Source organism: Rhinatrema bivittatum, chromosome 8 (assembly GCF_901001135.1).
Source record: "Rhinatrema bivittatum chromosome 8, aRhiBiv1.1, whole genome shotgun sequence".
In the NCBI taxonomy this organism is placed as follows: domain Eukaryota; kingdom Metazoa; phylum Chordata; class Amphibia; order Gymnophiona; family Rhinatrematidae; genus Rhinatrema; species Rhinatrema bivittatum.
The window spans coordinates 239728740-239756308 of NC_042622.1; the positions used below are offsets into that span (position 1 = coordinate 239728740).

The 27569-nt window shown below is 47.9% G+C and overlaps 1 protein-coding gene across 1 annotated transcript in view; it reads right to left on the reverse strand.

The window, feature by feature from the left end:
* LOC115098022 (protein-lysine 6-oxidase-like) overlaps positions 1 to 5134 on the reverse strand; it is a 38082-nt gene extending 32948 nt beyond the window's left edge. The window contains exon 1 of the mRNA XM_029614297.1: positions 3972 to 5134. Within this exon, the coding sequence (XP_029470157.1) occupies positions 3972 to 4521 (550 nt within the window). The 5' untranslated portion in view covers positions 4522 to 5134. The remainder of the gene's footprint in view (positions 1 to 3971) is intronic.
* Between the last annotated feature and the right edge of the window lie 22435 nt (positions 5135 to 27569).

Here is a 27569-nt window from a genome sequence, read left to right on the forward strand (position 1 = left end):
TGAAGATAGAGGCTCCGTGTAGTCGATCAAACAATTCAGATATCAAGGGCAGAGGGTACTTTTCCTTGAGAGTGACCGCATTCAGACATGGTCTTAAAGATCCGTCTTTCTTTGTGACGAAAAAGAACCCTGCGTCAGCAGGGGAGATAGAGAGGCGAATGAACTCCTTTGCAAGATTCTCCTGGATGTATTCTGTCATGGCCTTGGTCTCGGGAAGCGACAGCGGATAAGTATGCCCTCGGGGGGGGGGGGGGGGTGTTTCAGGCAGAAGATCGATGGGACAGTCAAATTTCCGAAGAGGAGGTAGGAGGTCCGCCTTCTGCTTCGAGAACACGTCTTCGAAGTCTGCTTAGAGAGCAGGTATGCCTGAGGAAGTGGTCGCCAGAGGAACCACTGGTGGGGGTGCCACTTTCTGAAGATAAGTCTGATGACAGGCTGAGCCCCATTCTGTCAGCTGGAGAGACTCCCAATCGAATTGGGGAGAGTGACATTGGAGCCAGGGTAGTCCCAGAACTATGAGTGAATGGACTTCTCTAGAACCAACAGATCAATTTCTTCGGCGTGGAGAGCACCAGTAAGAAGTCGATCTGGCTCTGTGGTTAAGGAGACTAGACAGGGTAACGGTTCGCCATAGACTGAAGCAATGCACAAGGAAGTCTCGAAAGGATGGGTTTTGATACCCAAGAATTGAACCAGGTCTCTAAGGATAAAATTACCACCTACTCCGGAGTCCACCAGAGCAAGGACAGGAAACAATTGAGTGTCCAAGACAATAGTAATAGGCACGGAGTTGAGGGGCCGGGGACATTGCGCCCAAGTTCAGGACCCCAACTGAACTTAGGCCGGGAAGTTTCCCGGACGGACTGGGCAAGTCTGTATTGAGGAGCAGGGAAGCCCCAGGGGTCTCTGCAATGCACGAAGACTCTACCCTGCGGAGCAGGGAAGTGTGAGCACAGTCTCTGAAGTGAAGCAGGGCGCTGCCCCCAAGGAGCAGGGAGCATGACGCAGTCACTGATGTACTCAAGGCGCTGCTCTGAGGAGCAGAGAAGCGCAGCACTAAGTGCACAAGGCGCTACCCCGAGGAGCGGGAGAGTGTGGCACGACACTGAAGAACACGGGGCGCTGCCCCGAGGAGCAGGGGAGCGTGGCACAGTGTTACGACTGTTGCTGCCCGATGTCTCCACTCCGCCCACCTTACCTTTTTTGCGACTCCTCCCGCGGTTGATGGACGTCTGGCTGCCTTGGCGTCTGCCTGCCGTCCTCTCTGGCATCCCCGGTCCAGCTTGGGCGCTGCATCCCGCCATGTTGTCCAGGTACCATAGGGCATGCGCGCTGCGTGACCCTGCTTCTTATTCTCTCTTTGGCACGAACCTCAGGGGCATCCCCCTGTGATGAAGTCACGCATCCCGGATACAAAAGCCTACACTTTTTGCTAGCTAATCGAGTTAGCAAGGGAACTCCTTACGGATGGGATTCGCTCTCCATACCTAGCTACTCTGCCTCTCCAACTTTTGGACTTTACCCTAACGGGGTACCCGCTCCTCGGGGGCCTCTCTCATTTCTTTCAGGTCGCTATCAGGAACTGGTACTCGATCCTCAAGAGCCCATGTTCCCTGATTTGCTGCCTGAACTTATCGCGTCTGCTTGGAAGAAACCGCTGCCTACATCATCAGTGAGTTACCAACTTTATTTCCTCAGAGCTGTTCCCTGGAACCAGGTACTAGCTCCTCGAGGGCCTGCCTCTATTCCAGCTTCTGTGTTACCTTCCGGGAGAAACCGCTGTATGAGTAACTTTACCAACGAGGCTCTATACCAGAACTCTGTGTATGCTCCACTGTACTCACTGTCTCAGTTTTCTCCACTACAGCACAGCCATAGAGGGAAGCGCTGTTCCAGTATCCTGAGGAACCTCAGCCGGGCTTCATCTCTACTCACTACTGCCACCTCTGGTGGCTTCTCAACTCTGTCTAATAAAAGATATAACTCTGTGTTGTGTGTCCCAAAGCTGAGCCTGACCTGTGGCCCCTCATGGGGCTTCCCCCCGTGAGCGTGGTCAGCTGCCACAGTGTCCAAGGGTCCACCCAAAACCTTACAAACAATAACACACAGACACTGAAATAAAAGGCAATGGCCCGCAGAGCGGGGTACACCAACGCTGAGTCTCCAAGAAGCAGTGTAGTTCCAGAAGCGATCCCGAGGAGCAGGGACGCTGGCAGGCAAGGCTTCCGAGGTGCAGGGCCTTTCGAGGAGCAGATAGCCAGAGACAGGAATGAGCCCCCAAGGAATGGGTACCCAAAGAATGTCTCATGCCAGGAAGTGCAGGATACGGGAACCACGGTCCGAGGAGAGATCAGCAGGAATCAGCAATGAAGGAACTCATTGCCAAGTCGATTAGAGCCAGGCCCCGGTGGTGCTTAAGAGTCCAGGGCTAGTGATGTTATCAGGAGGAGATGCCCCTGAGGTTCCCACCCTAGTGTCCTTAAAGGAAGTCCAAGTGGCGCACACGTGCGCCTAGGAAGGTCCGGAGAAGACATGGCGGTTGGCAGTGTCCCCACCGCCATGTGGAGTCCCAGAACAGGGCAATGTGTGTCGGAAGCAGCTAGCCATAGCTCTGAGTTCACCCAAGGAAGAGAGGGCGGCAGCACATGGTGTGAGTTAGAGCGGTCGCAGCCGTCCGATGGTCATAACATTTTCCCTAGACAGCAGGATGAATTAGCTATGCTAAATCCCCATCTGCCTCCCTGGAGAATTGACTACCTACCTAGGATTAGCTCTGATATCAATTGAGGAGGTTCATGAGGCAATGCCCACTTGGGAATTAGCACACATGCTCAGCAGAGCTGAAAACTATATTAGCAAGGAGAGACAAGTGTATTCAGAGTTACTGGATGACATCACCCTACGTATCATGGCTACTTAATCTTGCTTTGTACTGAAAACAACTTTTTGTGGAAAGCAAACTTTCTTTATCCTCTTTCCACCATGTCTCTGAAATGCCTATAATGCAGCATCTCTCAACCTTTTTACCATGGAGGAACACCTGAAATAATGTTCAGGCCTCAGGGACCCCTGCATAAAAATTATTATATCCACAGCTCATGGTATGTTAGTAACTTGTAGATATAATAATCCAATAATAACTGTCATTGCACTTTTGAGTACAGAATGAGATGTTTCTGTGGATCTGTTTATTTTGACAAATTATTGGCCTACTGGTTTTGTATAGTTCCGTCTCCATAAATTGTAAAAACTCTTGATCTCTTTTATAGGCCTATATATATGCATAAAAAGTGTTATTTTTTACCAAAAAATAAAGAATGAAATTGTCTTATTTATTATGAAACCTGTGCTTCTTTGTTGCTGCACAAGTACTTAATTTTCTGAGGAACAGGAGATAAGCGCACAGGGATTTCATCTTCAACTGAAATGAGGCGATGTCTGTCCTAACTCTTGATGCTTGTTAAACACGAAAACGTTTGCTGGCACATGTAAGAAGTTGCAAACTGTAGCAAAATGTTCATTGCTTTCTTGTGAATGGCAAGATGGCCGGGGTAAGTTTTAAAAAACCGTGTTTATTTTATTTCAATCATGATCTCTGGTAGAACCCCTAGCGACCTCTGAAGGAACCCCTGGTTGAGAAAGGCTGCTATAATGTCTATTCTTCAATATATTCTAACTTATCAGTCTTACTATTCAAACTCCTGGCATTCACATCCAGACATTTTACAGTATGTTTTGTATTTGTAAATTGCCAATACAGATTGCTCTAGGCCAAAAGATGTCCCTCACCCGGAAAAGTTTCATCATTGGCAGAGCAGCAACAAATTCTTGTGCGAGACAGCAAACTCAGTGCCCATGTGCCCATAGCTAATGACAACCCGGGGGTAAAGTCACAAAGTGAGAAATGATCCCTGAGAAGGCAGCCTCCCACCCTCGACCCTCTGCACGAGGCCACGCCCCTTCCTTCTCACCGTGCTGGAAGTAGCGGGTCCCATAGCCGCCGCCGGGCCTCCTGGTACCGATCCCGGGCCAGGCTCTGCCGGTGGAGTACACGTTGTAGAACACCGTGTTGCGGTTCTTGTAAGGGCTGCGGGGATCATCGCCCAGCATTTCCTCTCCGCCTTCTTGGCCGCTCTCCGCCAGGGGTTCCCCTACGCCGCCGCCGCGCGTGGGGACGGCATCGCCCTCCTGGGTGACGTCATCGGGCTCCCCCCGCCCGACCTCGCGGCGCGCAGGGGCAGGAGCTCCCGGAGAGCGGGGATGCGGGACCGGCCAGTCCTCGCCTGCGGACAGGTAGACATTCTGGGCCGGCGGCTGCTGTTGCTGCCGCCGCCCACGGTCCAGGGCCGGCTGGTACTCGGAGCCGGTGCTCACCAAGCTGTACAGCCGCCCGTTGTTCTGCCAGCGGATCCGGTGCCTCCAGGTGTCAGCCGAGGGCTCCCGCTGCGCCCGGGCCCCGCGGGGGAGAGGGAGAAGGAAGGGGAAGGCCAGCAGGGGGAAGAGGAGGGTGCGCGGAGACATGGCCGTATTGGAGGGGCAAATCAGGGTCCGGTGCAGAGTCTTAGCCTGGGAGGGTGGAGGGAGAATCTGTCTGGGTCTGGTGCAGAGTTTCCTCCGGGAGCAGGCGCGTCTGTCTGGGTTCAGTGCAGTCTTTCGGGGGGAGGGGGCGGTGTTGATCTCTCTGGGTCAGTCTCTCTCGGGAGGGGAGGGGAGGGGAGGGGGAATCTCACTAGGTCCGGTGTAGTCTGTCTTTGGATGGTGGTGGGGGATCTATCTGGGTCTGATTCAGGGTCTCTTCAAGGGTGGTGGGAGCTCTGTTTGGATCTGGTGTGGAGTATTTCACAGTGAGGGGCGGGGGAGGGAAAATATGTCTAACTCCGGAGTAGTGTCTTTCCGAGGGGAAGGGGGATCGGTTTGGGTTTGGTGCCGAATCTCTCTGGGGCCGGTGCAGAGTCTCTCCTGGGTGGAGGGGAGGCGGAAGGTGACGGGGGAGGAAGGATTTATCCGGGACGGGGCCGGTTAGGGCGGCGGGAATCAGTCCGGGTCTGGTGTAGCGTCTCTCCTGGGGGTGCCGGGCAGGGTTTCCAGGCGCTGGGGCCTCACGGAGTCACCCCCGCTCTCCCTGTAGGGTGTCTCGGTACCTGGTTCTTGTTGGGTTTCTTTAGGGTTGCACACACTGCCTTGGGATCCTGGTGCCAGACTGGGCTCTGCTGCAGGCTCTGAATGCAAATCGGGAAAGGTCCAGAGCTCCCCGGGCTCCTGAATGCAGGCTTCTTTGCAAAGTTTCCCTGCGCAGATCCAGGCTCTTTGCTGCAGGTGCGGGTTAGCCCGGAGCTCCCCGGTGCAGGATACGCACGGGTTGCTGTTCTGGTCCAGAGTCCCGCAGACTTCGCCGGTGGAGAGGATGTAGAGCGGCTCCGGCCAGCAATTAGGGTCTTAGCAGCTCCTCTGGCTGCACGTCCCTCCTCGCAGCCTCCGGCCGGAAAAAGGGGGAGGAGAAGGGGGATGAGGGCGGGATCTGAACCCTGAGCTTTTCTTGGTTCTGCCAGGGCGCTCGCACAGCCCGCACCGGGACCCTCGGCTGCATCCTTAAACTCCCCTGCCACTAGATGGGGTTGGGGAGGAGGAAGGGATGACTCGCGTAACATTTTCTTAGTATTGAATCCTCCGGAACCAGACCTCAGGATTCTTGAAGGGTAGGACATTAAAAAATAAAAAACCTCTTTCTGCTTTCATGTGGCTTTTTGTGGCGTTAAAGGTAGCAAAGGCTGGAAGACCGCCGGCTTTGCTTGTAACCAGCACTCGTTGATTTCCAGTTCATTTTTCAGAACCAAAATGAGTTACCAATGGTTAAAGAAATACTAATAATTCAGTTGTTGGTTAAAAACAAAATAAGTAAGATTTCATTTTTGCTTTCTGATTTTTTTTTGTTTTTATTTCTGTGCAGAAATAAGTGTTTAAAGTTGATAGAAGGCCTCAAGAACTGGTAGATTGATATTTTGAGCAAACTCCACGGCACTTCTGCGTACAACAATCGCAAATCCGAAAGTACACCTTTGCCGCAGCAGAAATGGGACGTTTCTACAATCAGATATTAAAGTGACTGCGCACCTGCGCACGTGTAGTACATGGGAAGAAGCCTCGGCCGGTTTCAGTTTAATTCTCAGTGGCGCTGTTAGCTGTGGGCACATGGGACAAGCACCTCAACCCGACACTCAATAAATGCAAGGGTTTGCCGTTCCTTTCCTTTCTGGGTTGAAATTTTCGTTGCATTTTCTTTTAAGGTTATTTTGTGGGTCGGGTATGAGTGAACTCGTCTCGTCTCTTCTGCCTGCCGATGTCAGATTTGTCTTTTGAAAGGCGGAAAACGCGGGCCGGGGCGGCTGGAGTGACCCCGACATATGCAGAGCAACGCTCCTGCGAGGTGGACACCTTGCTGAGTTATTTGTTCGTCTGGATTTGGCATAGTGGTGGCCCATCTGGCCTCTACAGACTCTTGGGAAATATTTAATTGACTTTGTGACAATTTTAAAGAAGCCTTATGCAGAGGGTTATTTTATGGTTTTGTTATGTTTGTTTGTTGTTTTTAGTGTGTGTTTTGGTTTGTAAAATTTAGGTGCATATATTTTTAAATTGGGGTCTTTCTGTTTTGTTTGGTTTATGGGTTTCTTAGTATGTGATTTTATTTATTTTGTAAGGGGATTAAAGAATGGGTTGAATTGTTTATATGCTTTCTCTGTGGTACTGTATAAGATTTATGTACTATATTATGTACATTTTCTTTATGTGGTTGGGTATTTGCCCATTGGTGTTTAAATGTTATGTGTTCTGGATTATATGATTTTGTATAGAGAGCAGAATAGAAATCTTTTAAAATAAATAAATATATTGTAATACTGAATATTTTTTTGTGTGGAAATTTATTTTGAATGTTTTCTAATTAAAGAAAAGATGCTTTTGTAGTTTGTTTTGATACATCCGCTCTTGTTTATTATCGAGATTTATTTTGTGGGTGAATTGCTTTTTGTGTCCACTAGAATCTGAATATTTGTTTTGTATGAGCTGTAAGGGGAAATGTCCTATTTCTGCAGTTCACCCATTGCTGGAGTAATTTTTGTGGATGCATGAGAGCGCCATTTTCAAAAATGTGAAAGAAGGGGTGACAGCAGAGAGAGAGAGAGCACAGTAAGAGGGTGACCATAACTCTATATATCTACCACTGTCAGAAGGCACATTCAACTCAGGGTGGGGGTTACATTGCCCTGCCTAAGACACTACAGACCCTTGCACTGGCCCTGACTGTACTGCTATATGATATGTAAAAGAAACAGTTACATACCTTGTGGTATTTTTCTCTTTACACTCTTAATTAAAATATTCATGCGTTTTGCTTTCTTTTATTCAAAGGCTTTGTTTTTTCTTTTCCTGTTCTATTACCATCAGCGAACGACATTTGAAAAATTAACATACACTTGTTAAGTAAGATGTTTTATGTGTTTTTAAAGGATCATCCTCGGAGGTGATTGCAATTGCTCACTTAAATTCTCAAAATTGGGAAGAGGGAAAGGAAGAACTCTGGGCCCAGGCACAGATCTTTTAAGTACCTAACACCGGCCGCCTGGACCCACGGCCCTCCGACAGGTATTTAAAATTGTTTTATTTTTTTATATAACACACAGGTTTTTTGTTTTTTACACTTTTTAAACTTTTTTACACTTCCTGGTGCCTGTCATTTCAAATGTCATTTGAAATGACAGGTACCAGCGCACCCAGGTTACTGTATAGGCGCTGTTACAGCGCCTATACAGTAAAATGGGTTGCGCGGGCATAACCCTTCCCTAACGCTTCACAGCCGTGGCATGCATTTGCATGCGATTAGAGGAGAGTATCGGGGAGTTAGTGAAGAGAACTGTGCGTGCGGGGAGGAAGGGTGCGCCTGACACTACCTCACTGTTTTTACCGCGGCCTTACTGGATCGAGCCGAATGCCTCTGGCAGGGGGTGTTTCTTATTTGTATTCTCTGCGATAACACCTCCCCCTCCCGTGAACAGCACAAACACGATTTTAAAGAAGGTATTTGTGTATCTTTCACTGGACACCAAAACATAGCTCAATCTTGTCACCCTCCTGTGTTCTACCCTAAGGTCTGTTTTCAGAGGCAGCTCCCTTCTGCGATCCCTTTTAAAGAGAGACCAAGAAAAGCAGACATTCCCCCCAGGGGCTGAGAGCTATTGGCAGGACTGCTGTCTGTGACATTCTCCTGACTCTCCTTGAGGTCTCTGGCTTAATCCTTCCAGTCAGTTACTGAGCTGCTCAGCGCTAGAAATGTTTTCCATGGTCGCTGAGTGCTGAGGTGATGGTCTTTCACTCTCTGATTATGAGAAAAGGCTTTCATTTGGTCACCAAGTGCACTTCCGTCCTCACCCCCAAGCATCTCCTGACATTTTGTTACTAAGATCCCCACCACCGGCTCTGCCCATGCACCTCACCCCTGCCCTGTAATCCTCTCTGCTATTCCAGCTGAGCATCTCTCACCAGAGAATGCCAATAGCAAATGTGCCACATGCCATGTGAATAATTTGTCTTATAAAACTCATTCCCCTATGGAGCATCTTCAGCTGGTTCTGTTGGGCTGCAGGGGACAATTCATCGCAGCAGCTCTGGCGCCACTCTTCTCCGGTTTGCAGGACTCCCTTCAGTCCATCAGCGCCGCCCTCCTCTGCCGTCTCCTCATCCTCTTGATGCTGATGCTGCGGAGAGCACCGCCTTCTTGGACAGTCGGAGAGCAGCGAGCAGAGGGCAGCACCAGCTTCTGTCATTGGGAGCCAACCACGCTGCAGGGGCACAAAAAAATTCCATCACTAGAGTGAGAGACAAACAGACACCAACTTCCCAAGTGCCTGGCAGGCGCTCCATTCACAGAGTCTCCTGGACAACCGGGGGTGGGGGTGCAGGGTGGAGAGCTCTGCGCCTCCCCCCTCAGACGGCCGACTGAGACTGTCTGCAGGACCATCCTTTGGGTGCTCTGGGAGGTGGGGGAGGGTTATAAAGTGCTTTCTTTGTTCATTCTGTAGCCCTCAGAAAGGATTCTGGCTTGAAGGAGGTCATGGGCCCTAGTGACCCCTACACCTGGCTGCAATCCCGGGATAACCTGAAGTAAAAATACACAGGGACACAGGGCACGGCAGGCCAGGACAAGCTTGGATTATTGCAGAGGCCTTTGTCTTATGACAGCAAAATTCTGGACTGGGGGGTGGGGGAGGGAGATTATGATAAAGCTGCTGGAGGTGCAAAATGCTGTGGAAGATGCGGGCCGCGGTTCCCCGTGCTCTGCCACTTTAGATGGCACCATTATGTGTCCCACTGAGGGAAGCAGAGAAGGCCCAGGAGCTTCTTGGTGGTATCAGCTCTTATTGCCTGGTGGAGGCTGCGGCATCAGATTCGGGCTGCCCCATGTCAGACCTACCCTCCCTAGGAAATGGGGGCTGGGCGATGAAAGATGCAGTTAAAACCTTACGGGTGAATTTTAAAAGAATTGCACACGTAACAGCGAGCACATCTCCGCGCCACTGCTGTTGTATAAACCTCAAACGTACATGCGCAAGGAATGATGCACGAATACATTTGCTCCTACAAAAAAGGGGTGGGCCAGTGGTGTTCCAGGGTGGGGCCAACATTTACCCCTATAGGGTGCTTTTGTAAAACCTGCGAATGCAGCCCACGTACGACTGTTACCTGCGCAACTATCAGGTGTAAGCCAGAATAGAATTCTTTATAGCCAAACATTGACTGGGTGAGGGGCAGGGTAAACTCAGGGGAGTGCAGGCTGAGGAACCTGGGCAAACTGGTGGACTAAATGGTAAAACTGGTCATTGCCTTCACATGCACGTTATAATATTTGATCATTTACACACATAAAAGCCAAGTGCTAAGGAAAATACGCAAATTAAATTTCCTCGTGTAAATGATTAAAATTAGGGGCACAAATATGCATGTATGGCAGATATCCACAACTTATCCAGATAATTTTAGACTTATCCGGATAAGTCTTAAACAGTGCTACATAGCCGGAGAAGATAGCCAGATAAATCTTCAAACACTAGTTATCCATCTATCTTACTTATTCACCTATGTAGCACTTTTCTTTCACTTATCTGGCTATCTTACTTACAGGTCGATACAGTAAAGTGTGCTCCATCGGAGCGCACTGTCAGCCTGCTCTGGACGCGTGTTTTCCCTTACCCCTTATTCAGTAAGGGGAGGAAAACACGCAGCCCACCCGCGGCACCTAATAGCGCCCTCAACATGCAAATGCATGTTGATGGCCCTATTAGGTATGCACGCGCGATTCAGTAAGTAAAATGTGCAGCCAAGCCGCACATTTTACTCTAAGAAATTAGCGCCGACCCAAAGGTCAGCGCTAATTTCTTCCGGCGCCAGGAAAGTGCACAGAAAAGCAGTAAAAACTGCTTTTCTGTGCACCCTCCGACTTAATATCATAGCGATATTAAGTCGGAGGTCCCCAAAAGTAAAAAAATAAAAAATAAAAATTTGAATTCGGCCCGCAGCTGTCGGGCCGAAAACCGGACGCTCAATTTTGCCGGGTCCGGTTTCCGAGCCCGTGGCTGTCAGCAGGCTCGAGAACCGACGCCGGCAAAATTGAGCGTCGGCTGTCAAACCCGCTGACAGCCGCCGCTCCTGACAAAAAGGAGGCGCTAGGGACGCGCTAGTGTCCCTAGCGCCTCCTTTTCCCCGTTTTTCCTGCGTCACCTCATTTAAATACTGAATCGCCCGCACCGGCGAGGGGCCGGTGTGCGCGCCGGGAGAGCGGGCGTTCGTCCGCTCTCCTGCGGTCTTACAGTATCGACCTGTTAGCCAGATAAATCTTCACAGGGCTACTTAGCTGGATAAGTCAAAAATATGTTTAAAATACATGCTGTGCTTTTTTGATATGCAAACATGTTGTTGGATAGATTTATGTGTATTTTATATCGTGCACACACATTTGCGTGCACGATATAAAACAGGTGTGCATACATGCGCATATCCATATAGCTGCGTATATGAGTGCTCAGGCATGTTTTAATGCTATCCTCTGACCCGTCGTGTGCAAACACTCAGATGCTCCTCCATTTCTGTATGTATCACCCCTCACTTCTAGTCTGAAGCGCCTCAAGCATCATGCTGGATCCCAGGAACATGGCTGAACTTCCTGAGTCCCTTTTATAGGGCCTGCTGGCTGGACTTCCTGTGAAATGCGCAGGTGACATCACATCCTGCCTCGTCTAAAAGGAAGCCCATAGTCTCCTTCCTGTGCCTTTGCAACAGGTTTCCTGCTAGTTCTGCAGTGCTGGTTGCTACAGCGTGTCCTTGTTGCGATTGGTAGTCCGCGGGCTGCCCCATGTACTGCCGCTCTTACCTCCAGCCTGGCCCAAGTTGCAGCGGGGCGCTGCCAGCGTATTCAGTAGGATGCTACTGCCGACTTCCCCCAGGCCAGCCGCCCTTCTCCGATGCAGCGAGATGCTTCTGAAGGCTCCTGTGCTGCACGTCTCTTTTTGGGCTTTAAAGGGTCGCGGAGGGAAAAGCCCCTCAGCCCTTGAAGATGACGTCAAGAGTCCTGGCTTATAAAAGGCCCCTCTTCCCTTCACTCCTCGCCTTGGCAACAGGTCAGCCTGCTTCGTTGAGTAGTGCGAGTTGCCTACGTCATTGTTCTTCAGTTCCAGCTTGTCCCTGTTCTTTGGTTCCAGCTCGTCTTTGACTCCAAGGTCCTTGGTCCTTCTTCAGTTCTCTCACATGTTCCTCATCTGCCTGTTTGCTCCTTGACTTCCTGCCCTTCCTATTCATCCCTTCTTCCCTATGGACGGATAACCGGTACTTGTCCTTGGCCTGATTCCTGGACATCCTTGCTTGCCACTGACCCATTGCCTGTATCTGGGACACCCTCATATGCCGCCTGCTGCTGATCTCAGTCTGTCTCGGGATTCACTTGACCTCAGTCTGCTTGACCCTCCTATGTCAAAGAATCCTCACCGTCCGCAGAGGCTCCCTCCTAAGACCTGCCAGCCCCAGAACCCAAAGGCTCAACCCGAGGAGAACATGGGCTGGTAAAGGTGAAGCTCCAGTTGGGCCTCTGCCTCATCTAAGTTGGCCTGCTGACAGTGGAGACCTACAGGGCTCCTCCCTGCATGTTGCGTCAACACCCATCTCTGCCTAAGGGTCCACGCCCGCCAACTCATATGCACCATTCCATAACCACACTATCATGCAGATGTATTCCTGTACACACATCGCTCATTTCCTCTCCAATGCAAAGTCTGAATAACTTCACCCCCAGCACTCAGACCGGGTCATTGAGTCGGTGCTGGGCCGCTGTTTATTGCTCCAAGAGTGGCGGCACGGGAAAAGGACCTGTTTGCTCAGCCCCTGCTCCAGCTGAGGAGCTGCTCTGTTTGCTTAGCCTGCTCCAGGGGAGGCAGAGAGCTGAGAAAAGTTTATTCAAACACAGGGAGGAGTTTGTTTAAGTCTGGGTGTTAGGAGCTGAATGGTCTGCAGTCTCAAGGGGGGAGGGAGCGGAGGACGCAGAAAGTCAAGAAAGAAGAAAGGGATCCTTCACCTTCTCCCCATTTCTTCTCTAAAGCAGGGGTGCTCAACTGGTCCTAGGCCCCCTCCCAGCCAGTCGGGTTTTCAGAATATCCCTAATGAATATGCATGAGAAATGTTTGCATACATCATGCATATTCATTAGGGATATCCTGAAACCCCCGACAGGCTGGGGGAGCAGTGTGAGCAGCCCTGCTCTGAAGGATGTCCTCATCTGGGGCTCTTTCCAAGGAGATCTCATTCTCACCTGCAGCTGATTTTCCAGTTACAGCACCTGCTCTAGGGCACAAGCCCCTTTTGCACCAATTTTGCATATTCTGAGGATAGTTTAGCTCCTGACCAAAGGGTTCTGGCAATAAGGTTAGACAGCACTGATCCAGGAGAGCTTCAGGGCTCCCAGAATTCTCCTGCTCGTCTTCCACTGCCCCCCCCCCCCCCCCCCCGTGTTGCTTTTTCCCCTCAGTCTATTTCTAAGATGCACTGTTGTACTTCTCATTCCTAGGGTTGTGGTATCATTTGAAAGCAGCATGAAAACATCAGTTATGTGCAGCATTTCATTCTGTGTTATTTTCAAGTGAAAAGTTAAGGGAAAAAACACATTTTGTTTTGGTTTTAGCCATGCACTAAACCATTTATCCTGGGCTAAAAGCTAAATAAAAGAAAACAGCAAAAACCACAGTTTTTGCTATGCACACTTGTTATGTTTGGCTGCTCGCAGGACTGCCCTGTGAGCCACCGCACTCACCCCTTCAACTGACTTTCGCTGCTGGAGGCCTCCCATCATGGCAGAATCCTGCCGTACCCACATGCTGCCAACTGCCACTGCCACCGCAAGGCTGCCACCTTCCCGTAGGCACATGTGATTGTGCACGCATAATATAGGTCCCACGGCAGGACACGCTGAGCGGCACCTCCCAATGACATCAGCCCTTCCGGGTTATTTAAGCAATGGCCCTGTAGCATTACTTTGCCTCAGCAACGGGTCTCCTGTCTTGCAGTATGTGTTGCTTATGTATTTCTGGTTCCTGCTCTCCTGCGTTGCTGAATCCAGCCTTGCCTTATCCTCCAGCCTTACCTCGTCCAGCCTTGCCTCATCCAGCCTTGCCTCATCCAGCTTTGCTTCATCTAACCTTGTCTTCTCCAGCCTTGTTGTCCATCCTTGTCTTCTCCAGCCTTGTCATCCAACCTTGTCTTCTCCAGCCTTGTTGTCCATCCTTGTCTTCTCCAGCCTTGTCGTCCATCCTTGTCCTCTCCAGCCTTGTCGTCCATCCCTGTCTTCTCCACCCTTGTTGTCCATCCTTGTCTTCTCCAGCCTTGTCATCTATCCTTGTCCTCTCCAGCCTTGTCGTCCATCCTTGTCTTCTCTAGCCTCCCTTGTCCAGCCTTACTTTGTCCTATCCACTTTGTCCAGTGTCTTCAGTGTGTCTTCATCCACACTTGGCTTGACTCTCCGGATCTTTTCTCCTTGCTTGGACCTGATCATGATTGCCTGCTGCCTGGACCTGACCCCTTGCCTGGACCTGATCAGGATAGCCTGCTGCCTGGCTGTGACCCCTTGACTCCTGCTAGTCACTTGCCAAGACCTTGGCCTGTCTCTGACTCTGTTAGTCTGCTGCCTGCCCTGTCCTTGGTGTGCCTTTGGACTTTAGTTATCTTCACCACCCTAGGGATCCACCTAAGACCTGCTGGCCGCCAGAACCCAAAGGCTCAACCTAAGAGGGAGGCATCTGGTATAGAAGTGCCAGACTGTCCCACTACAGGGTACATTTGCCAGCTGCTGGTGCCTCATGGGGGTCACCCTTGAGGCTGCATCAACTACACCGCAGTACAAAGAGCTCACAGACCCACTACCCTTCACAACACTATTACAGTTCCATCTCACCATGCCCACAGGCTCCGGACCCCTTCCACTCATCACTCAGGTTACTACGCTGATGTTTTACAATGCTTCTGCAGTCATTCTGTAATTCTGTGCGGACGCCGTGTTACCAGCACCTGTGTCTGTCCACTGCAGTGGCAGAGGAAGAAGACCCTCAGGATCCATCACCACCCCTGCCCATTTAAAGATTGTGGTGAACTAAGAGCCATTTTGCTAAGGACCATCATAACCGCCACTTTTGGTTTTGTGCTCAGTTGCTACCTCCCACCACCCTCCTTCCTTTCTTCTGGCTTGGGCCAGGCAGAGGTTCTGTCCTGCTTGGATTATGCTCTGCTGGACTGTAGGAACAGACGATGCACCGATATGTATTGCTGTTCTCTGAAACAGGACGCTGGTGCCCAGATGGTCCTTGGTCTCACCCAGCATGCCACCTCCTCTGTTCTCCAGGCCTGGTCCCTCCCTCCTCTTTGTTTTCGTGTACCTAACGCACCTTAATTTGGAAGGGAGGGGGAGGGGATGGGGGGGGGATTCCATCCCCTGTAGAAGAAAAAGCCGATCAATAGTAACTTCTAGCTTTGGCGTATCATCAGATATGATATTTGGGCTCTGGAAATGTTTTAAGGAGAACTCTCAGACCCCAAATATCAGCCAAAGCTGCCCCCCCCCCCCCTCTCACTTTATCCCCACTAGTGATATGCACAGCCTGGTTTTGTCATTTTTATTTTCCTTTATATTTTTTAAAATGTTCTTTCTTTCTTTAAAACAAGCAAACAAACAATGAAAATTGAAAAGAAACAAGTAATACTTTAAAAAAAGGAAAAAAACAGAACAAAGTAAAATGTCAGACACATCAGGGAGGAAAAAAAACTGTCCCGGGCCTCCCCTCCAATTTCCCCCCAGCCACTCTTCCCACCTTTTTCTTTTTCTTCACTTCCGCCCCGCTGGTGATTTGCTTAGAAACGACTCTGCGTCTTTGTTAATTTATTCTGCACAAAATGGTGCTGGGCTGAGAAGGCGTCCAACTTGCTTCACTGGCCATTCCGATTTCAGGTCCTGCAGAAGATGCAATTTGCCCCGTTTTTTCTTCAATGCATGGGGGAACTATATAGTTCCCCTAAAGCCCAGGTAAAGGTGAACGGGAGCTCTGGTCCAGCTTTTTATATTGACAGGGGGCCCCCTCTCTCCTCTGCCCTTTGCCCTCTGTTTGGAACTCTTCACCTCCAGAGTTCGGCTCTCTTCAACCGTTAAAGGGATACAGCTCAGGGAGTCTTCTTTCAAAATCTCCTTATTTGCAGATGGCATTATGTTCATCCTTTCTGAACCAGAATCCTCTTTGGCAGGAGCAGGGTCCGAATTGCACGAGTTTAGCAAAGTATCTGGCTTTAAAGTTAATTTTGAAAAGTCAGAACTTCTCAACATTAACCTACCAGAGTCAGTCGTATCCTCTGTTAAACAGAGTTTCCCCTTTAGATGGGCTAAAACCTCCCTCAAATATTTGGGTATGCACCTAGGATCTTCTTTATCAAATGTATTCTCTCTCAATTATATCCCACTGCTCCGGTCCATCGACAAAGATCTCGAGAAATGGAATAAGGGCTCCTTCTCCTGGTTAGGTCGCATCGCTCTAACTAAAATGAATGTCCTCCCCCGCTTCTTATCCTTGTTCTCACCATTGCCTATATTTCTTTCATCCTCACTGTTGCGCAGGTGGCAGAAGAAGATCTTTGATTTCATGTAGAGGCCTAGGCCCCCTTGGGTAGCCTGCCGAGTACGGTTAAACGGTGGATGATAATTGGAACAAGCGGTTCTCGGCGAGATGCCCCTGGGAGCTTTGCCCTGGCAGCCAGGGCAGTCGTGGCGGCCGGTGTGGGGCATTCCCTGGTCGCTTCACAAGACACTAAAGGTTTGGTCTTTATGGAAAAGCAAAGTTGTAGGAGATTTTTTCTTATCTTTATCGGTCCTTTTTATTTCACAGTCTCGCCTTTCCAGCGGGCTTTCGGACATCGGCCTTTCATGCCTGGCAGTCAGCCGGAATCACCACCATAGGACACCACCTTAGGACATGGGACTTCGCTTCCCCTGGATCATATTAAGCAACAGTATGGCCCTGGATTGTAACAATTTCCTTGCCTATGTGAAGATTAAACATTTTATAGAATCTTTACAATGTTCTAAAAGGTTATGCACTAGTAGATCACTATTTAAAAATTATTGTTCTCATGCTGATTCGATATCTGGGGTAACTTCCAAAATTTATGGCTTACTTAATGATCCCAGGCAACAGTCCTTTCATCATATTATTCAGTGGGAAAAGGATCTTGGGGAAACTCTTGAACCTAAAATTTGGGATATAGTTTTTAGAAATTCGGGCAAATTCTCTTGTACAGGTGGCATTTCACTCCTGAGAAGCTACATAAAATATTCCCTCAACAATCAAATTTATGCTGGAGGAACTGTGGCTTTGTAGATTCGTTTTTTTTCGTATTGGGTGGCTAGGCCCTAAGATTGTTATATTCTGGAAGAACATATTATCCTGGTTAGATGACATCTTGAAGACACAATGGCCCCATGAAGCCGGAAGAGCCTTGCTTAATATCCCTATTCCGGGTCTGAATAAATATCAGTAGACACGTCGCATCCAAGTTTTCATAGGCTCTCGTAGCAGCATTGCCATTCACTGGAAAGATGTGGATGCTCCTGCTCTCTCGGGCGTCATGATGAAACTTAGTGAATATCGCCGATTGGTTTCCCTAACCGCAGCTATAAGATTTGGAGGCCTCTATTACTTATAGGAGCATCTCTCAAGTAGCACCTATTCTTCCAGGATATATATAATATATCAGGGATGTGCTGGGAATAACCCTACATTTTTCGGTAAGTTGCCTGGGGGTACAGTAATCCTTAATCTCTGACTACTTGTTGTATAAAGTTTGCATTCAGATTTGTTATTAGCGCTCTGATGAATATTACTGTTTAATATCTAGAGGGGGGGGGGGGGAGGGAAGGCTGGGGAGGGGTTAGGAATGGGGCCGGTTTTGTTATTTCCTGTATGGGACTACCTGTATTCTATGCATACATGTTGGCAATCTGCCACTGTTGTATACTTTGTGTAAGAAATTCAATAAAATACTAATTATAATAAAAAAAAAAATGGTGCTGGGCTGGGTCTTCCGGTGCTGTTTCTAAGGATTCCGCCAGTACCGCAGGAGCTTCTGGGGATCGCACCTGCTCCGTGAAAAAAAATAAAATTTCATAACGGGGGAGGGAGGAGGGCTGTTGTTGTTGGCAGCAGTGAAATTGTAAAACAAAATGAACAAAATGTTGTTTCTTCTTTTAAAAATTAATTTCAAAATAATTCTCACCTGCCTTAATCTTCTAATCATGGCCTTATTTTCTGAACTCAAAGGGCCGGATTTTAAAACCTACGCACGCGGGGTACATTTGTACGCCCGATTTTATAGCATGTGCGCGCAGCCGCGGGAAAGTTATAAAATCCGGGGTCGGTGAGCACAAGGGGGTGCACGCCGAGTCCTAGGGGAGCCCCAATGGCTTTCCCTGTTCCCTCCAGGGCCACTCCTAAATCGGCGCAGCCTCGGAGGGAACTTTCCTTCTGCCCCCCCACCTTCCCCTCCCTTCCCCTACCTAACCTGCCCCAAGCCCTACCTAAACCCCCCAACCTTTATTTTGGAAGTTGCGCTTGCCTCCGGGTCGGCCCGCGATCCCCCGGCACGGCCCTGCCCCCGCCCCGCCCTTTAACAAAGCCCCGGGACATACTCGCGTCCCGGGGCTTGTGCGCGTCGGTGGGGCCCATGCAAAATAGGCTCGGCGCGCGTAGGGCTTTTAAAATCTGCCTCAAAGTGCCCTGTAGACATATACAGAACAAGTGCTTTGGATAATTCCTGTATCAGCCTGCAGCGAATCAAACTTTCGCCTGGACTAGTAAGGCTGCTAGAGCCTGTCTGAGCACAAATTGAGGCTGATGTAGTAAATGTACGTTAATATTAACGTAGGTGCTAATCCCTCTCCTGTCCAGTTGGCCTACGCATTAATCAATGTGCCGTTTACTGAAACGAATGCAGTTTAGCTAATATGCCGGCCTGAACACTATAACGTTGGCCTTAGGGGGCTAAGCAATTACAGGTTCTGGCGACCTCTAGTGGTAGAACTGATCCAGTACAAGAAACAGCACAGAGGAATCCGTAAACCTATGCGCCCATCTGCCACACACCCATGCTTCAGGACAGGCACAATAGAAGGCTGAAGCAATATATAATACGAGGTCCAAAGAACACCTTTACACAATAAACAGTGCTCCTGTCTTTTATATTAAGTATCTATACTCCTTTATAAGCTGCAAGTAAAAAGAAACATGTTCATATAAAGACCAACAAATTGCATAGATATATTGGGCTATTTTAATCATTTACAAATTTTAAAAAACAAGTTTTTAAATTTAAAAAAACCCACTTATCTTGCTTAGAGGTCATAAAATCTTCTTATGGATCTTCATTACAAATATTAAAAAAGGTCCAGCCTGCCTCCTAGCTATCTGAACATTCGCATTGAGGATTCATAAGAAGATTTTTTGACGTCTATGCAAAATAAATGTTTTTTTTAATTTTAAAAAACTTTTTTTTTAGCACATATCAGCACAAGTGCTTTTTTAAACATGTATTGATTAAAATAGATAGCCCAATATTTCCAGGCAATGGGCTGGCCTATATATGAACATACTTCTTATCACTTTCGTCTTTTAAAGAACTTTATATACTTAAATAAAGGATGGGAACACTGTTTGTTATTTAAAGCTGTTCTTTGGACTCAGATCATCTATTGTTTAATCATATGGCCAATAGAACTAAAGAATTATATTTCACCCAATCATTTTGTACTTACTATACAGAGGTGCACAATGACCTCGTTTGCCTTTAACATTGGGTTATAGCCGGCCTTGCTACAGACTGGCAGCGTTTGAGGCTGGGCTCCTCTGTTGTATGCAGCGATGATGCTGCCAGACGGGACCGGGTTCTCTAATGCAGGGTGGAGCGCTCCATGGTTGCAGGAAGGGGCTACTGAATGGCACAGGGAGGCATAACAAGACGTGCAGGTCACGACTACTTGTTTTGGCTTTCTTGTGCTAAACAGACATCCTCCTCACACCATTAGCTTTGCTGGAAAGGTACCCCCCACACACATGTATGCAGAATGGACAACCCTCTGTCAACAGCCCCAGTGAAGGCTGTCCCAAACCGTTTTCCAAAGGGACTGAATCCAAGGCAACCCTTTCTGAAAAGATGACTGGTGGTACGTGCATGTGCACACACACACACAGGGACACATCCCCAGCCCGTCTGTACACAAGAGCTCACGTAGCTCGGGCTGGCCCTGAAATTTCCATCTCCAATCTGTTGTCTTTAGATGCTGCAGTGTCTGCCTGGGCACCAAACAGCTGGAGAGCCTGTCAGGAGGAATCATGTTAGAATGAGCGTAATAAGAAAGCAGCAGAGAGCCTGTCAGGAGGAATCGTGTTAGAATGAGCGCAATAAGAAAGCAGCAGAGAGCCTGTCAGGAGGAATCGTGTTAGAATGAGCGCAATAAGAAAGCAGCAGAGAGCCTGTCAGGAGGAATCGTGTTAGAATGAGCGCAATAAGAAAGCAGCAGAGAGCCTGTCAGGAGGAATCGTGTTAGAATGAGCGCAATAAGAAAGCAGCAGAGAGCCTGTCAGGAGGAATCGTGTTAGAATGAGGGCAATAAGAAAGCAGCAGAGAGCCTGTCAGGAGGTATCGTGTTAGAATGAGCGCAATACGAAAGCAGCAGAGAGCCTGTCAGGAGGAATCGTGTTAGAATGAGCGCAATAAGAAAGCAGCAGAGAGCCTGTCAGGAGGAATCGTGTTAGAATGAGCGCAATAAGAAAGCAGCAGAGAGCCTGTCAGGAGGAATCGTGTTAGAATGAGCGCAATAAGAAAGCAGCAGAGAGCCTGTCAGGAGGAATCGTGTTAGAATGAGCGCAATAAGAAAGCAGCAGAGAGCCTATCAAGAGGAATCGTGTTAGAATGAGCGCAATAAGAAAGCAGCAGAGAGCCTGTCAGGAGGAATCGTGTTAGAATGAGCGCAATAAGAAAGCAGCCGGAGATCCTGTCAGGAGGAATCGTGTTAGAATGAGCGCTATAAGAAAGCAGCAGAGAGCCTGTCAGGAGGAATCGTGTTGGAATGAGCGCAATAAGAAAGCAGCCGGAGAGCCTGTCAGGAGGAGTCATGTTAGAATGAGCGTAATAAGAAAGCAGCAGAGAGCCTGTCAGGAGGAATCGTGTTAGAATGAGCGTAATAAGAAAGCAGCAGAGAGCCTGTCAGGAGGAATCGTGTTAGAATGAGCGTAATAAGAAAGCAGCCGGAGAGCCTGTCAGGAGGAATCGTGTTAGAATGAGTGTAATAAGAAAGCAGCAGAGAGCCTGTCAGGAGGAATCGTGTTAGAATGAGCGTAATAAGAAAGCAGCCGGAGAGCCTGTCAGGAGGAATCATGTTAGAATGAGCGTAATAAGAAAGCAGCAGAGAGCCTGTCAGGAGGAATCATGTTAGAATGAGCGCAATAAGAAAGCCCTTTTTTAGCCATTCCCTATATTTATTCACGTTATTTTGACGAGTTATTGTTGTCTATGTAATATTTATTTATGTTCTTATGTTCAGAAACTCTGTTTATTGTAACGCCTTAACCGCGACAGTTTTGTTCTATGGAAACTGACCTGATTTGATACTTGTATTGAGAAGGTCGGTATATAAAAATCCTAAATAAATAAATAAATAAATAAATAAAAAAGAAAGAAAGCAGCAGAGAGCCTGTCAGGAGGAATCGTGTTAGAATGAGCGCAATAAGAAAGCAGCAGAGAGCCTGTCAGGAGGAATCATGTTAGAATGAGCGTAATAAGAAAGCAGCAGAGAGCCTGGCAGGAGGAATCGTGTTAGAATGAGCGCAATAAGAAAGCAGCAGAGAGCCTGGCAGGAGGAATCGTGTTAGAATGAGCGTAATAAGAAAGCAGCAGAGAGCCTGTCAGGAGGAATCGTGTTAGAATGAGCGCAATAAGAAAGCAGCCGGAGAGCCTGTCAGGAGGAATCATGTTAGAATGAGCGTAATAAGAAAGCAGCAGAGAGCCTGTCAGGAGGAATCGTGTTAGAATGAGCGTAATAAGAAAGCAGCAGAGAGCTAGGTAAAGACCCATAGGGGAGAAGGGCAGATTTACTACAATTCCAACACAATCACCGAACCCAAGAAAGCTGCGGCTCTGGTTCTGTCCCCCTGAGAAATCTGCCACTTCCCAGCACCCATCATAAGACAGGAGGTGCGGAGCTCGGGTCTCACCCAATCCCCAAAATAGCAGCTCTCGCCACTCACCTCCTGTTTTATTTCACAGTCTTAATTATTCGGTTAGAGATCACAGCCCTATATAAAGTAACAGAAGCTTTTATTTTTAAATAAAGAGACATTATTTATTTTCCTTTTTGTATGGTTTGCCATTAGGAGGCTTGCAGAATCCTGAACTCTTAAAAATGAAATAAGATAAATACAGAGGAAGCAGTCCTTGCAGTTTTAAAGGGTCCTTGGATGCAAAGCTTTCCAGCTGCGCCCTCCCACCACTTCTCCAGCAAGCTGCACCCCCTCCTCCTCCCCTTATGCACAAGCAGCCCAATTACCTTAATAGCACAGGAAGTGTTACCAAGATAAGGAAAAAAGAAATGGTAGCCACAGCAAACCCATATTCCTTAGCACCAAATGTTCCCTCAGAGGCTTTTTTTTTTTTAAGACATTCTAGCTCCTCTTTAATACATAATGCTACAGGAAATGAGAGTATAGGAGATACTGGCTCTAGTAACAAATTAGTGTATGTCCATGGCACAGGGAAAGTGACAAGCAAGTACTCCTCCTCCCAGGTGCTACAGATAGGGAAGCTTGCTCCTTACCTCAGTGCCTTCCCCCTTTCCTATCCCCAACCCTGGCACACCCTTATAAAAAATCAACTGGAGTCTCAACCTCATGGGGACCGATAAGGGATCGTTAGGAGGGAAGACAGCCAGTGCTCAGATTACTTCTGTTTTAAAAAGAAAACACTCGTTTCAATATATTCTTCTCCTATGAGTAAATGTATTACAATAATTAGTCCTGGGGGAAATCTGCGCTATTGTGGAGCACAGAATTTGTGCAGAATTTCCCCCCTGAGCAGAATTGCCATTTTCTGCACAGGGGGGAACAGAGCGTGCGAAGACAAAGGCTCGCGTGTGCCTGGGCGCGCTGTTTGCTGTGAAAACGGAAGGCCCTGTGTGCCGCGAATGGAGTGTGCTCCACTCGTGGCGAAGATAAAGGCTCCAGTCAGAGAGAATTGGTGTGTGTGTGTGTGTGTGAGAGGAGAGGGCGAGGGATGTGAGAAAGGGGAGGGGGTGTGAGAGAGGAGAGGGGAGGGGGCGTGAGAGTGGAGAGGGGAGAGGGTGTGGGGGAGGGGGAGGGGAGGGTGAGAGCAGGGAGAGGAGGTGAGAGGGGGTGAGAGATGGAAGGGTGAGAGAGAGCATGGAGGTAAGAGAGCAGGGGGGGATGCTTGAGTGGGTTTCAGAGAGAGGGAGCCTATATGAAGAGATTGTGAAGGAGTGTGTATGTGTGTGAGAGATTGGGAGCTCGTGTGTATGAAAAAGGGATTTGTGTGTATGTGAGGGTGCTAGCCTGTGTGAAGGGATTGTGTATGTGTGAGACAGAGCCTGTATGAAGGGCTGCGTGAGAGAGAGACATAGGTAGCCTGTGTGAGGATGTATGTGTGAGAGAAAGGGAGCTTGTGTGGGTGTGTATGCCAGAGAGAGGGCCCTGTATGAGGGGATGTGTGTGTATGCAAGAGAGAGTGAGGGAGCCACAGTATGAGGGCGTGTGTATGTGAGAGGGAGCATGTGTGTGAGAGAGGGAGCCTGTGTGAGGAGCAGTACTGAGAACGGGGGTCAAACTCTGGGACTGGCGATAGAATGGAAAGGGTTGAGCCTAGAGGTGGTGGGGAGAGATACTGGCAGGTGGAGGAGATGGGGCCTGAGAGGGCAAAGTGGCCAGGGGAGTAGGGAGAGCGAGTGGAAGGGACACTCTTACAGTGAATTTCTAGGAAATTCTGCTCAAAATATTTAAAATTCTGCATCTTTATTTAATAACTTTTTCTGTATTAATATAAAATGTAATTGTGTTATTTTGACCAATATAAAGTTTGCAGAATTTTAAGTTTTTATGAGCAGAATTTTAAATTATTTTTGCGCAGAATTCCCCCCGGAGTAAATAATATACAGTTTATCACATGCACTGATTGTTTAAACAGCGTTCAGTACATCATAGGAAATGCGGTGTTCCCTGTAACCCTTTCAGTGCCTTTAAACAAAGACTGTACATTGGGCCTGTGGAAATCCCTAGACCTACAATGTGCTTCTAGGTCCTCCCTTTAGCAGCAGGATAAAGGTTTGGTAAAACATCTTTTGAGCCAATAACACAGAGACGTAGAAAACAATTTCTTGCGTTGAAGTCTCAAATAATACAAATGGGAATGTTATTTATTTTGAAATATCCTTGCAAATGCCTGATAAAGTGTGAGGGCAATATCTATATATTCCTACAACCTGATCAGTTAACACAATTTAGTCATAGTGAAGTGAAGTCCACCACCAGCTCTACCCCAAAACCCATCTAACACAGTCATATGTGATATGAAGTGATCGTCTCCAGCAATCCCAGTTAGATGAATGTGCAATCCCAGTTAGATGAATATTTAGTTTAAATAAGTAGATAATGTTTGGGTATTGTGTACCTTGGAGTCAATTGTGGGCTAAGCACAGGTAAACAGAATTAATAAAAGAACAAAAAGTATCTGGAATATGTAATTTTTGACTTAATCTTGATTTATTAATTGTTCAATTTTTGGAAAAACAAAAATGTGTTCAAAATTGCTTGTTGAAAGTATTATATGGAATAAGAAAAATTGGTATGGCTGATTTAAGCGTCAAAGGGGAAAGTAGTACTTTTAGAGTGTATACTTTAATATAAATTCTGTAACCTGTGATAAATTTAAGAAAATTAGGCTTGAATTGAATTGTAAAATGAAGAAATATAAAACAAAAAAAACCATCTTTAGACGTTTGCACCAGGTCCCATAAGGAAACAGAAGTGCAGGCCCTTTGAGATGGGAATGTTCTAATGCAGTGAAGTCCTCCCCACATGAGTCACTTAGAGCACTGCTGGTTGTTTCTGAACTTCCTCTATTTATGTCCCAGAGAGGGCTTCTTTCTGAATTTCGGTAAACAACCTGCAGACTATTTAAGCCAGTGCAAGGCGGGAACCAGAAAAGGTGGACCCGCACCTTAGAAGAAGTTCCAATGTGCATTCAGTGCTGCCTAAATAAAGTTCTAAGCCCCTTCTGGAGTCCTTAGTCCAGCTTAACTAGAAGCCAGGTCCCTGGCCTGCCTGGCTCACATGACAGAAAACCAAACAAAACCCTGTCTTTCTCTTTGGTCTGCAGTTCCTGCCATTTTCTGTTGCACTGTAGGGTGGATGAGACCAAGGGAAAAAGGTGGGGTTTTTTTGTTTGTTTGTTTGTTTGCTTTGCAGTGGGGGGTGCAGTGACCCTGGCAAGAGAGGCTTTAAGGTTGCACTTGCTTGCCCAAGGCACCAGCCCCAAGGCTCATGGGACTGATGGGCAGGGATGCCTCACTGTCCGAGCAGGCCTACTCCCCAACCAAAAGGAAGAAAAAAACGCAAAAAAAAGGGGAGGAGAACAGAAAAAAGGGGGAACCACCTTAAATGCGCAGTGCGGGGGCATAACAGGGGGAAGAAGAGCCCTCCACCCACCAGCAAGTAATCACCTTCACTCTGCCAGCAGCCAACGCACAGAAGTGCTCTGCACCTGTTCAGGCGCACACCAGGACCTGGGACAGATCAATACCCCATGCACCCATCTGTTGAACCTCTTCTGGGAGCTCTCTGCTAAGTTTACATCCGAGCAATCAGAGGATGAAGTGACCTTGCCCAAGGTCGCGAGAAGCAGCAGCAGCAGCAGGATCTGAACCCTGGTTTCTCTGCTTCACAGGCTCCTCCTCCCTGGTGACCTGCAGAAAAGGTGGATTCGGGTGCATGTGAGTCCCCTGGTTTAGCAGCGGGAATTCGAGCTGCTTAATTCTCCAATCCAGCCTCATGGGGGCGGTGTGGAGACGAGAAAGTTTCAGGGAAGCTGCTGGCATTCAGTTCTCTTCAAGTCACCTTTAGTTATTTGCGTATTAAACAGAGTGATTCATATCTGAAGCTTTGCCGCTACGTTTCTGTGAGGCCACGAAGGCACAAGCTGTGCAGAAATATTTACTGTAGCAGCTTCCAAAGTCACAGAGCTGGAAAGAACTGGTTTGCATGTAATTGCTTGTTTGTTTGTTTTTTCATGTTTTATTGAGGTAATGAACTTATATAACCAGTTTTACCACAAAATTAAACATAAGTTGCTTTTCATGCAACAACAAAAAAATTCTTCTAGTTTACGTTTTAAGTGAAATGTTAAGATTCTGACATAGAAGGGGATTTTTGTTTTAAAAATTGTATTTTTTTTAAAGCTCTTGGAAGAAACCAGAAAATGTCTGAGAATTTTCTAACTGCCCAAACTAATACTGGTGAGCTCGATGTAATAAAATGTGCTCAGCAGAGTGCACAGCTTTACCCGCAGTCGTATGCACATTTTTTGTGCACAAACCTTACTCCTGATGTAGCAAGAAGTTTTGTGCACAAAAAATGCATGGAACTGCACACACTGCTTAGTGTCCTCACATGGAAATCCCATGCAAATGAAGGCATTAGCTAGTACCCCAAGTGCAGAAAAGTGTGCTGGCTTAACAGATATTTTCTTAGTGCTGGCAATTTTACTCCTGGGCTGAGGTGGAGTAACGTTCCCAGTGCTGGTATTAGTCTATGGGCAGAAGCAGGAGTTCTGGTGCCAGGACCTGTACTCGGTATTGTCCACATGCTTTCTACTCAAAAAGCCTGCTTTCTGTGCATAAAATATTGCCAAATTAGATTAGAAGCCCTGTGGGGATAGGGAAATACCTATAGTACCTGGATGTGACCCGCTTTGATGTACACTTTGAAGTGCCGAAAAGCGGAATATAAAAATCTAAATAAATACATAAATAAATACATTTATGTGCCCCCAAAAAATGCTTCTGTGCGGAAGGGGGAGCCCCCCTCCCCAGGTTTGAATGCCCAGGCCATTGCCCACCCAAGGAGGTGCTCCCCTCTCCTGTGGTGGTCATTCCCTCTCATTTGCAGGATGGAGGGGAAAGGTCATGGCAGGCGTCAGCAAGTGGAGGCTGGCCAGCAGGTACGGGTGACTTCCCTCCTCTTTCCCTGTTCTGCTCCCACCCTCCCCACTCAAAGCTATGTGGTTAAAGGGCTCATTTGGGTAGCTAATGGGCAGAGGGGTGCAAATTATGCCTATGGAGTGGGACCCCATGTCAGTGAGCACCCGGAAAGGGGTGGATTAGCAAGGAGTGAGTTGCACATTGACATTGAGTGGTGGGGATATGTCGATGAAAGGGTGGAGCTCATGGTTCCCTAAGGTAAGCATTTTTTGTGCACATAAATAATACCTTGCTGTGTGCTAAGCTTTTTCTTGGCCACACGTCCTGGTTTGTGTGCATTTTTTAACTCCCCATATAGCATATCATTAGCTTACTGCATCAGGAGTTTAAAAAGTTAGCTTGAGCATTAAGAAACTGCACTGAATTTCAGCACACAATTTTAATACTCAGCTAATTCTATCAGCTCCCCTGTATTTGTTCATCACTTTATTTAAATTTATACCCTGCATAAAACCTCTAAGAGGAGACATGCCTTGTTTTCAGATAGGTACAAAGTAACTAACCTTTCCCTTTACTCTTGTGTAACTGTTAATAGTAATTAGTCACCTTTCTCAGTGACTAGTGAAGAGCTAGTGTTATGACTGCTCATCCGCAGCCTGCTCGCGGTCGACCCAACTCACATCATGTGCTGCCCTGCTCTCCTCTCCGGCCGAACTCGCGGCTGTGGCTAGCCGCTCCCGACGCATGC